The sequence below is a fragment of the Coloeus monedula genome, assembly GCF_965178545.1.
Source record: "Coloeus monedula genome assembly, chromosome: 8".
NCBI lineage: Eukaryota > Metazoa > Chordata > Aves > Passeriformes > Corvidae > Coloeus > Coloeus monedula.
In genome coordinates this window covers 18,094,387-18,106,943 of record NC_138788.1, presented here as the reverse complement: position 1 = coordinate 18,106,943, position 12,557 = coordinate 18,094,387, and the positions used below count along the sequence as shown (strand labels likewise).

Here is a 12,557-nt window from a genome sequence, read left to right as displayed (position 1 = left end):
ATTTTCTTTTTAGTATCTCTATACTGGTATTCTTATGTGGTAAAATCACATCTGTCTCATCCTTTGGAGAGTGTACCAACATGAAGTCTTGTTAATCCGTGTTAGAGGCTAATTAAATAGCTCGATCATGGCTTGAATGCCCAAGTTCCATGCTTTTAGGGAATGATTGCTGATGTAAAAATACTTGGTAAGGGTTTGACATTTAAGCTTCATGGTAGTCCTGCAGATAATATGTAATTAGTAGGTGTACAAATGAAATCACCATTTTTTCTGAGAAGCTAGTTCATTTGTGAAGTCTATAGGGCATAATTTAGTAATTCTCCTGAGCTCTTCACAGTTCCTGTTGCATATTGCATGTAATTCCATTTCTTACCTCATATTTAGGTCAGCGAATGCTGGGAGGGAAAAAGAAATATAGCTGGTAAATTTGTTTACCAGAGCTCCAGGTGAAAATATTTGTAACTTAGGCCTTTTATGCATGTCTTGCAGAGAAGGTGTAGTTGTATTTGACCTAGAATGTCTAAAAGTTTCATTGAATACTTGCTTGCATTTAAAGCAGTGGTGCATGGGGTCAGCTAAGCTGCTTATCCTTCCCAAGAACAGGGAGTTAGTTTTGCCTGTCCAGTAGTGAACAGGAACTGTGTTCTGTGGACATTTTCAGAAGATGGTTGACTTTGCTTCGGTCTTGTGATGTTGGAGAAATCTTGGGAGATATTATTCACTTGCCTATTCAAATTCGTGCAATGGGCTGCAGTTAATCAGTGCTTCACAGTTTTCCAGGGATGCTTTTGGTATTATTTTTGTGCACTGAAAATAATAGACATGCTTGTAACTAACCCCTCCTCTGTAAACATTCTGCAGACGCCTGCTTGCTTCATATGTGCCTTTGTACCCAGTTTTGTTTTGCCCATTTTGTTCTCCCTGCAGGTAATGTGAGGAAAATGGAAAGGAGTTTATCTCCTTAGAAGAGGGAATTTCTTCAGCTGTAGGTTATTAACAAATGATCAGATGGTTGCTTTACCTTGAGTAAGAGAAAATGTAATTACTGGGGGCTGAGAGCTTAAGGCAGGCTAGGTACTGCCACCTTTGGAAGTCTGTGTTTGGTAGTGGGGTTCAGGCTAGCTGGGGAATGCTCTGCTGCACGTGTGGTGAGAGAACCTGGAATTGAAGGATGTTGCTGACTGAGCTGTGTAACTTTCCATAAAGCCATAGACCTGAGGTTAGATTTGGGGAGATTTTTACAAAACCAGAGGAGAGAGAAAGGAGTCAGGTAAGATTTTTTTAAAAAGCATTTAGGTATCTAACTTCTTTTGACTTGCATTTATGAAATATTTAAACCTCTTATGGTTCCAGTTGGTGATATTAAGAGGTGATACCTTCTTTTAGTTCCTGATAGATGTTTATTTTTTTTTTTTAACTCTAGAGGTGAGACTGCCCTGCCTGATCCTTTATCTATTCCTTTCAGACAATAACTTTCCCATCAGCCTGCCAAAAATTGGCCTCATGTCATGCTGATACATTCAGTAAGTGCAGCTCTTCAGTGTTTGCCAGTGCATTTGTTTGGAGGCCAAGTAATACTGTTCTGGGATTTATTTAGACACATGAGAAAAACTGGTTAGAGATTAATTTTGCGTGTTATACTTAAGGATGGTTACTAATGGTAGAGAGCAGCACAAGAAATAGTAAAGTTGCGTGGTGTTTTGTATGACTTCCTTTTGTGTCTGAAAACATATTGATGCTTCTTGATAGAGATTGATTCTCAGCTGTGGTAAAGTCAGACTTTTGATTTATTTGTGTTCCATCATCTACATTCAGAAAAATATTTGGTCCCTGTTGGTCTTTGTTGCTTTTTTTTGTCATAGGCCACTGGAGATAATTTTGAATTCTGAGCTTTTAAAACAGCTTGTGTGGGGCAGGAATGGGAATAACTGGTAATACTGAGCCTTACATTCAGGAGGCAGGAGCTGTTTGATGTCTGCTCTGAATGCACAATCCTGGTTGTGCAGAATGCTTTCTGCATGGGGTGAGAGAGGAAGGAGTAACAGTGCAGGGGAAATGACTTGCCTGAAGCTAATCTGCTTCATCAACTGTAGAGTTATTTTGAATGCAAGCTGCCCTATTTGTCATGAAACCTTGGCCAGCACTGGCATGAATGCAGTGTTTTGTAGCACTGTCTGTCTTGCTTTACAAAAATCTGCTGTTTATTTTAGGATTTCTAACAGCTGTCGGTTGCTTGCCCAGGCTGCTCTTTTTATGAAATGAATTAATTTTTTTTAGGGAAGGAAATGGAAAGGTTTGAATTAAGAATTTTCTTGTCTGGGTTTCCAGAGGAGGTTGTCAAGTTTTGAATGCTGCATTACCTGACTAATACTGGTATCACAGTTTTGGGATCTCAAGTCATGTTAGAAGAGGTGAGAGTTGAAAAAAAGCCACAGAATATTCCAGTTTCATCAACACAGCCTTGTGCAGATTTTCACAGTTATTGCATAGGATTAGCAATAGAGTTAAATGGAAAAAAACTCCTTTCTGATCTAGATTTGAGTTGTGTTTGAAGAAGTCCTTACATTTTCTCAGAGCAGATGTTTTCTGCGGGTGCGTTGTACGCATGTGCAACAAGATCTTGAGCCATTAGGCAGAACATAGGTGAGTAGGATCTTAGGACTTCAAGGTAGTGATGGAGGAATGTGCTGGTGTTTCTGTCCTGAAGTCACGAAACCAAATAATGGATTTTTCCCCTCCGTCATCAAACGTATTCTTTGTTAGCAAATGTAACTTGTAGCTTTCTACATTTTCCTTGAACTGTTGTTCTGAAGATGTTTTTGAAGTGGTTTTCTTTGTAGAGATCTGGTTTCTAATATAGTCTGAATGTTGTAGCTATGATGCTTTAAGGACATAAGGAAGACAGCTCTTGTAAGAGAAGAAGGGAAATCTGTTCTTCAGCCAGCTGACCTTCAGAGTGCAGAAAAAGTTTTCAGATGTGCACCTCTTTAAATTCTTAATGTGCTAGAAATCTTGGACATTAAACACACATCATGCATCATCTGAGTTTTAGTTCTCTGGTCAGTTATCGCTTACTGTTATAAAACCTCACCAGCTTTCTTTTTTTAGAGCTTCTTTCATCTCATGAAAGTGTTAGGAGTTGGCATGACAATGGAACGGTTAAAGATTAACTTTAAAAATAATAAGATAAAGGTAAAATAATTTAAACTCAGTCTAATATTGAAACAGCAGGAGTTGTGCTGAGTGTGGGATTCTTTCTGTGTTAGGTGCTCAGGTTCATTAGCAAAAACTGTTTTGAGGTGCAGTCTCTATGATTGATGATAGCACAGTGGTGATGCCATTTCTCCACAGGAGAGTGAAGTTAAGTCAGTTGGTTTTCAGTTGTGGGGTTTTTTAAGCTCTGTAGGAATCCAGAGAGTGAATGTAGAAAACCGTCATGAAATGGGTTTGTCAGAAATGTGCAGAAAGGGAACTGCAAGCCTTAACAGGTTTAAAACTACTGACACTTGAAAAAACCCTCCACCCACTCACCCCTTCTAAATCTGCAGTCAGTTGTATTCTGCAATTCTACAGGGCTTGTGTGCAAATAAAATACAAGTGTTGTTTTTCTGATATTTTAATGTGTATTAAGGCCTGCCTTATAGAAGGAACTAATTATAGCTTCCTAAACTATCTTATTCTTGGAGGAAGTCATTATGCCAGGAGATGCACATATGCCATCAGCCAAATAATACACTTCTCTTATTTCGAAGGAAAATCAAAATCCAGCAGCCAAAAGATAATTTGAGCCGTGAAATATTTAGACTTACACATATGAGCTGTTCGTGATGTAGTGTTAAGCAGTTTTCAGAAATTGAATTCAGATGAAATTTGCTACGGCTTTTGCTGCAGGTGGCACAGACTTTGTTGGTGAATTGGACACCCTCCTGTGATAAAATGACCCTTTTTGCATTAGGTTAAAAAGAAGTGCCATTCTTAAAATGTTGTGATGGCTGTAATGGAATTTGTGTAGTAATAGTTGCTGCAGTTTGTCAGTTAAGTGTGAAGTTTCCAACTCTGGACTGTAATCTGCCCATCTGGGATCTGTATTTTTAATGGTTTGTGGCTATGAATCTCATCAGTCTTATCCAGTAAATGCTAATGAAAAAATTATGTTGCTTATTCATCATTTCAACTGCTTTGTACATAAAAATGTCATTGTGTGGATTAGGACTGATGCAGGCCTCCTCCAAATTCTTTTTTGCTTTCAATTTGGTCTTATATCTCTGCATTTGCAACTCATTGACATAATTTTCAGTGTCATTTCACTGCTGCAAAATGTTTATGTGATCAGATAGAGTTGCATAACTCTCGCTGAAGAAATAAGAGGTATGAGAACGTCTTGTAAACACAGATCCCATTAGGGTTTTAGTACTGTTAGTAAGCTTACGGGGGTAGTAGCAATGGAGAAGGAGGAAGATAAAAGCAAATAAGAGAAGCAGATTTGTTCCTAAATTTAAAAAAAACCCCAAATTTTTACTTGGGGGTTCTGCACTATTTACAGGCAGTAAGAAGCGTAATGTGCGAATTTAATGAGTGAATTGCATGGATAGAAAAATAAAACCAAATAATCCTGATAGTGGTTTCGTTGGTTTGGGGTTTTTTTGTGGTTTGTTGTTGGTTTTTTTTTGGTGGAGTTTGGTTTTGTTTTGATTTTTTTTTTTTTTTTTTTTTTTGGGTTCGTTTTTGGGGGGTTTTTTGTGAACAAATTAATGTATCTGTGATTCAAACTGAATCTTACTTTGTTCTCTAGAACATTTTCCTAATTTGTTGATCACTTAGTTCTCTCTAGGAATATGTTTTTGGTTATTAAAAAAGTGTGTGTGTGTGTATAAATACTTTCATTCCATGATGAGAATATCATCCTGCCATACAAGCCTCTTGGAGAAAACTGTATTTTTAGAGTTTTTCCTGTGGCTAATTGCCTGAAATACTTGAGAGTTGCATTACAGTGTCCTGTCCTTGCTGCTTTTGCTAGATCATTTGTTTAGTTGAGCTTGCTTGTCATGAGTATGTGAATATTTTAAAAGTACAGAAACATTCAGAGGAAACAAAACCAAGGGAGCCCTCAGGTCAGAACATTCCCTCTAGTCTGTGTTCTGAGCAAACTTGATTAACAGTAAATCAGCACCATTTGTAGCATCCTATCTCCATCACTTGATCCCTCTTCTTGTCTTGTCTAACCCTCTTGATCTGTTACAGTGTGTGAAAAACTCAGATGAATACCACCAAAGGCTGTTGTTCTCCATTTGTTGTTGCAGCTGGCTTTGTGAATGCTGAAGTGTTTTGCAGGGAATTGGTTTGGAGTGGATAATATCTGAGAAACAAATAGCTGAAACTTTATTATAACTTGGTACAACAAGTATTTCAGTTAAAAGAGTCACTTTTCTTAAGATTCATGATGCTCAAATAGTTGGGGAATCAGGAACCTGTAACTTCGCATTAGTTTGCTTAACCTGTAAAAGAAAAACTTCTATTTTTTAGCAATACTGTGGTTTGCTTGGGTTTTTTTATGAGTAACGTTGTGGGTTTTTCCCTTTGTATAAAATGGCATGGAATTATTAATCTGAAGCAGGGGAATTGAAGACAGCTAATTGAAGACAGCTGTCAGTATTTGAATATTGCATCGTGTCGTCTGGTTTTCAGATGCTTCACTCTGCATATGGTCAAGCTAGACTGTGACTGGGTGCAGATGCAGCTCCCTGTGTCCATTCAGCTGCCAGGTTCTGATGTAGGAGGGTCTAGGTTCAGCTTCAGGGTCTTCCCCCCTCGGCTTGCCTGTTGGTTTTCTTCCCTTGTGTGGTATTTGGGGCAAGAAAGTGGTGCCTGTTCTTGGTGTCTGCTCAGTTCTTGTGTCTGCTGGACTGCCATAAGAACACCCAGGAGCTCCAGTTGAGCTGAAGTGGTCTGTGATGTGTGCAACTGTTCACTTGAACGCCACTGAGACCAGCTGTGTGATTTGAAGAGATCATCTGCAGCTGAGAGATTGATGATCTTTTGAAGGGAAATTAATCCCTAATTGTAAGTACCTGAATACAGGCCTGAAAGAGGGCATCTTGAGTGAGGTTCTTCTTTTATCTAATGTGCATTAGTGGATGGTCTACTCTCAGCATATGTGTTGTTAATCTTTCTTTTGCTGTAGGATGGAGCTTCAGAGCTGCTCCAGAAGTTCATCTGTGAGCCTTTGCAATGGAAGTTTCTCATGCTGTTCAATTTAGTTGCGCTCTTTTATTCCAAATCCTCTCTCCCCTACCTTTGACCCATTTTGGTATGGATGTTTAAAGGTAAATACTTCAATTGTTTTAAGTGCTTGTGTGTTGCCTCTCTTTCTTTTGTATGTTTAAATTTATGTTAGCTATTTCAGTTGCGTTTTTATGTTAAGTATTTAGTTTTCGTCTAGAGCTTGGTGGTTGTGGTCCAGTACTTCATATGTTCCAAGTCTTACAGGCACAGAGTAGCTGAGAAATCTCTTCCACTTAGGTGGAGAACTTTTTCTGTACCTCGTTGAAAACATTGCTATCCTGTTAGTGACTGGACCATGAAGCTTAATTTAGTTGTACTTAGTCTGATTTACTTCCGAGATTGTAATCCCAAGACTGTTCAAAGATGCTCTTAATATTCCATCATCTCTATGTATTATGTACTAGTGCATTCTAGACGGGCTCTGTTTTTTATAATGTTGCCTGAAATTTGGGAAATTGTAAAGTAAAGGTTCACTACTCATCTCACAAGTCTGTGCTTGAAAGCCGCAGAGCGGCAAGCAGACACAAATGTGTCTTGTGACCCTTTACTGCTTATGTAGGCTGCAAGGATATTAGTTCAACACTTCTGATGGTCCCTTTTTGTTGACTTTGTAGGGCTGGGACTTACCCGGGCAAAATGTTAGTGTCATAGAAAACCAGCTGATGGTGGTGTATCTGTGAGCCATTGAATCAGTTCTGCTCTTAATTAACACCTCTTTGAATCGGGAACTAAAATTCATGTGCCTTGTGGATGGAGCTTTGCATGAGAAATACTTTTAAAGGACGAGAAAGTATCTTGTTTTCAGACTTTTGCAAAATGCTTCTGTTACATACCACGTGTCTTATCCTCAGTTCAGAGATGGATTTTGTTTATTTTTAATAGACATGTTGCTTTTTATAAGATATTGATTATATGGTAAAATGGAAGAAGAAGAAGTATGAGCAATGGCCTAAATGCCTTGAATATAATTTATTTCAAATAACAAGTACATTTTTGATTAGAAGGCTTATGTTTAATTTTGCAATGTTTACTTAGGGAAACTGTTTTTAAAGTATGTTCACAGCATTCACATTCAACTATTACAGTGTTCAAGACAAAGGTGAAGTTTTCTGATATTACTTGCCAAGTTTGAGCTCTGAAGGACTATATTTCTTTGGGACATACTTCTTAAAGACATCAACTCTGAGAATAAATTTCTAGAAAGAAAAAAAAGAACAAGAGAATAAACTGAAACTAACAGCAGAATTTTAGAAGGAAATGTACAGAAAACAGTAAGAAAACAAATATTTTTAAAGAGTTGATTTAGGTATGTTATGATTAAATGCAATACTTCCTCTGCTTGCCTGTTTGAGAATTCTCAGCACATTTTGGTTTTAAGGGATATCAGAGAGACAATGTATCACTGACTTAAGCCAAGGGGCATTTAAATAAAGGGGCACTTAAATAAAACAAGCAAAAATGCTGTAAGTGCATTCTACAGTAACAGTTTTGTCTTTCTACATCCTGTAAAAAGCACTGTATTATTTACTATTTTTAAAATGAGATTTGCAAAACAGGTTTTGTAACATCCCCCACCTACCTCCCTCACTGGTCAAGACTGAATTCTGCGTATTTCCTCTTAGTTTTACTGTTCTTGCACTTTAGCTTTTGATATCCGAGGTGATTCACTTAATTTTCTTTATCTTCTTGTTCTGTTTGTAGTTGTATTACTTTGTTACTCTTTGTTACATTTATGACTGAAGCCAATGGGAAAGGTGAGGGGAACAGTGGGTTGGGGACCAGGGATTGCTATAAAATCAAAGCTGTAGACTCAGATCTAAAAAGATAATGCAGCCTAACATGCCATTTTTCTAAAGGTATATATAGGAAAAGCAATGTCTCCTATCTTTGCACTGTGTCTTATCTCTTGCTGTGAGTTTTGTTCACTTGAATTGTATTCATTCACTTGTATGTATAGTTCATTTTAGAGATGTGTGTCAAATGAAAGTAACTCAATGGAAATACCCTCCTAACAGATATGTTCAGTGTTTAGCCCAGTTGTTTTTTCTCTGTTGTGTTTAATAGCTCTTTGGTATTCTCATGATCCCTATTCTGCTGATTGTTCAAGCCGTTTCTTCTCTTTTTTTTGGTTACTGTGCTGAAGGAATACTGCTAGCTCATTTTGAACATGATCTGTTTTTATGAGTTATTGTTGGCTGCAACTTATTACAGCCTACCCTCTAACAGGAAAGGTTAAGCAGCTGCTACATGTTCATCTCTGTGTCGTAAGTCCTTCTGGCACAGATGTTGTTCTGCTGGTGAAAATGCAGGTTTGTGTGCACAGCTTGTGTTGGCTGTTGTGGGGTCAGGTGTTTTGTTGTTGTTGTTCCAGCAGGAATAATTACATCTCTTCTAAAGTTTTAGCTATTACAAAATGGCTATAAAAATCAAACCTGTAATTCACATAAAACAGTAGCAAAAAGGGCAGGATAGTCCTCATCAAAGCTGCATGTTCTGTGTGGCAGTAAGTAGATGAGGTGTGATTTAGTCAGAATGGTTTAGATATGCTCAATCTTGCATTTTAGGTAGGAGATATAGATTAGACTGCTTCTCAAAATCCCTTCTGGACCTGGGTTTTTCAGTCATTTAACCTGTGAGAATTGTTTCAGGTTGCTTATGCTTTACTTGTGACTATTCTCCCAAGACTTGAAATGTGCTTTTTGTTCTGCTTGGGTCATCATGTCTGTGTCCCGAGAGCAAATAGTGATTCTTGCTAGTTTTGCTCCACAATTTAAAATTATCTTCTCCCTTGGATAGTTTTATCTCAAGAACTTTGACTTTACTGCTGTATAATTTTTTAAATATTAAATTTGCAATCTTCCTTCCTATACCTATTTTTGCTTTCTCAGCAGAAGCTGTGGTGCTTTCTCCTTTACTTTTTTAGCGACTTCCTTTTTTCTTCCTTGCTAAAAATATTTATTATAGAACCTGAGAGTACCTTTTGTCTGTTTTATTGATAATACCTCTTGACATAAGTGGGTATGAACCTACCTACAAGTAGGTATAAATCCACTAACCCAGGATTTGTGTATCCAGAAATAAACCTTTTGAATAGATTTCTCGTTGTTTAGGACTCAGATGAGAGTATTTGAAGTCTAGTTTAAGCACCAAAGTAGGACTGTCCAGCTCACTTTTCAGGAGGTCTAATGGGAAAAGACTCTCTAATGTTCTGAGTCATATTGCAGGTAAGATTGTCTCACCTTGGCTACATGGGCAACTACCCCCTTGAAACTTAGGGCAGTTTAACTTCTTAATTTTAGCATTTACATGTATGCCAAGGTAGCTATTGCGAATTCACTCATCCTTGAAGTATGATTGACAAATTATTTTCTACTTTTCAGTTATTTTCTGCTATTTTTTCTATGTCTCTTTTTCCTTATAGAAAATTCAGAATTTTAGAATGGTGCATGGTTTTATAAGTAAGATTGTTGTTTTTTCATTTCACCTTATTCTGAAGATGTTTCAGCTGTGAGCTCTGAGTTATGCCAGATAATTGGCCACCTGTCTTCTGCTGATTACTACTAACGCAGTACAGCTGATGAATCAGTTAATGGGTTCAGTGCAAAGTCAGCCTGTTACCTTACTTCACTGTGTACAGTTATTAAAATCAAGCTGGCTGACTTGTGCTAGACTTGTGCTAGACTTGTGCTGGAGCAGATGAGGAGGTCTCATGTTGTAGCATCTCTAATCTCACCTTCATAGCCAGCACCAGATCCTTGTAAAAAGGAATACCATCAAGGCTGCAGGCTTGCAGCTCTCAGAAAAATGTGCATGTCTTTGACTCAGTACTGAAGTATTTTTTTCAGCCTTTTACCTTTTGTAGAGGTTGTTTAGGTGTTACCTCTTTTCTAGTACTGTGTAATGAGATAACTGAATAGAGTACCTCCACAGAAGAAATGCATTTTAAACCATGAGAAATACCTCTCCTTTCATCACTCAGAGTAATTTCAAGTATGAAAGTGATTCAATTTGGACTGACTGTGGTCTTTACTACTACTGTAGCAGTAGGAATGATATTAATTTGACTATGTTGCACTAATTAAAAACAGTACTAGGGAGTAATTAAAAGTAGTGTATTTTTTAGTGACTTGATAAAAGCTTTACACCTGTTCTGGTTGTCAAAAGTGTAAATGAAATGACTTTTCTGCTAAAAGCTTGTTTATCTGCTAGCTGTAGAGAAAGGGACACATCATTTTCCCTGTGTTGTTCATTTTATAATCTGCTTCTCCCACATTTGTGAATGGGATTATAGCACTGTAAAACAGAGACTGGATCTATAACAGGATAAAAGTCACTGGTGATGGAGAAACAACCCTGATAGTAAAAGGCTGACCCTGGGAGAAGGGAATAGTGGCTAATGAATCTAATTTCACTGCAGTAAAAAAATCATAAATGTGGGTTTTTTCCATATTTATGTAATCCTTTCATTTGTCAGGTCTGCTCAGTAGTGGGAGAGATGTTGGCTGCTTTGCTGTGTGCATGCACTTTGAAAGCCCTCTCCTAATCCTGTCTTTCCCAGCTGTTGGGACTGGAGGGTGTCTCTAGGCAGAGGGTGAGAAAGTGCTTACTGACATCAGGGCTTAAGTTTTCCTTTGATATGTTGCCTGGAGGCCGGTGGAGAGGGAAAGCTGAGGGCCAGATTGTTTTACATCCTGGCTTCCAGTGGTGTTTTAGAGGCTGCTGAGGGAGGCAAAGAGACATAACATTGAATATCTGAAACGGAATTAATTAGGGGTTTGGCAACAGGGTTTGGAAGATGGGGGAGCCAAGGCTGCTGTAGTGATGGGTCAGGAGGTGATCTCAGTAAAGCAGGGATGTACTTGCAGATAAGACAAGTCTGGCATTTTGTATAAAGTATAATCTAGGTCAGAGCAAAGCAGAAACGTAAGGGTTTTATAGCCTTAGATATAGATAGATGTTAAAAAATCTTCATCTGCAGTTAAAAATGTAAGAAGTGGAGTTAGTTTGGTACAAAGGTGATGGTTAAATGTATTTATATAAAGCTCTTACTGCCTTCAGTTAGGATCCTTGTGAGCTCAGTGTAGTCAGCACTGCACTGACACATGAATTCCCAGTTGCTTCTCGGAAGAATTTAAAGTATAAAGACAGATATCATATGAAAGGTGATGGTGAAGGGAATAAACCAACAAATACTTATTGAAATTAAAACCTTGTAAATAGCTGAATACTGAGTGTTGTCAAAAAAAGCCAACACTAAGGTTCCTGGATAACCATTCTATTCCTACTTGTGCATATATGTTGTAATAGTTCTTTGTGTAAACTACTGAAATTCACAGGATGTTGCTGCCACATCATAAAATAAATGTGTGAAAAATACTTGATTACCTTAAGTCTTGCTAAGTTTGAGTCTGCTAGGCTGATGCAGCTCTTTTGGCCAAGGACTGGTCTTTTTGGGACGTGTGCCCATGGCCTGAGGGGCTGAAGACAAACATGGAGTTGAGAGACAACTCTTCAGAAGATTTCTGTGCTGACTTTTACTATCCGTCAAAAATGGTCTTGAACGTGGTGAGATAAAAGAGAAAGTGGAAGAGCTTCCTGCTTTGACCTCCTTAGCCCCTCACAAGTTTTGTTCTTTGAATGGCTAATTGTCTCTTGTTTCTTATCTTGCTAGATGGGCTGGTGATCCCATTGGTGGAACTCTCTGCAAAACAGGTTGCATTTCACATTCCATTCGAGGTGGTGGAGAAAGTTTATCCTCCAGTGCCTGAGCAGCTGCAACTTCGAATCGCCTTCTGGAGTTTCCCAGAAAATGAGGAAGATATCAGGTAATAAATACTATTTCTCTTTCACTGATGCTTAAGAAAAGGTTCTGTTCACTTGAGGAGAATCGTTGTCCTTTTTATGTCCTATATTTGGTGCTTCTGTGGCTCTCAAGTGCCTTTTGTAGTAATACATGGATCGATTACTGTGTGATATGCTATGATATGGGGTTTTATTCTAGGGTGAGCTGCCTTAAATATGTGCCAGGAAAACCATATAGACGTCTAGGTTCTGTGTATAAAGCATAGCAAAATAAATGCACACTTCAATTTGCCTAACAGTAGGCTAGCTTGTAGAGTTTTGTCCTTGTGTTAATCTTACGAAATCATCTTTCCATTTTGAACATGTTGCTGGAGTCAGAGCTTTAACTGGGCTCAGAAATTGCCAAGGGGGGCTAGCTCAGTGTGCAGTGCAAGCCCTTTGTTGGTGTAAATAGGAGAACCAGAATTTGCTGA

General features: G+C 38.2%; 1 protein-coding gene across 2 annotated transcripts in view; it reads left to right on the top strand.

Moving 5' to 3' along the window:
• The window catches only part of ZSWIM8 (zinc finger SWIM-type containing 8), a 56,754-nt gene that overhangs the window by 9,780 nt on the left and 34,417 nt on the right, over positions 1 to 12,557 (top strand). For both annotated transcript variants that reach the window (XM_082286271.1, XM_082286270.1), the window contains exon 2: positions 11,954 to 12,107. In XM_082286271.1, the coding sequence (XP_082142397.1) occupies positions 11,954 to 12,107 (154 nt within the window). The remainder of the gene's footprint in view (positions 1 to 11,953; positions 12,108 to 12,557) is intronic.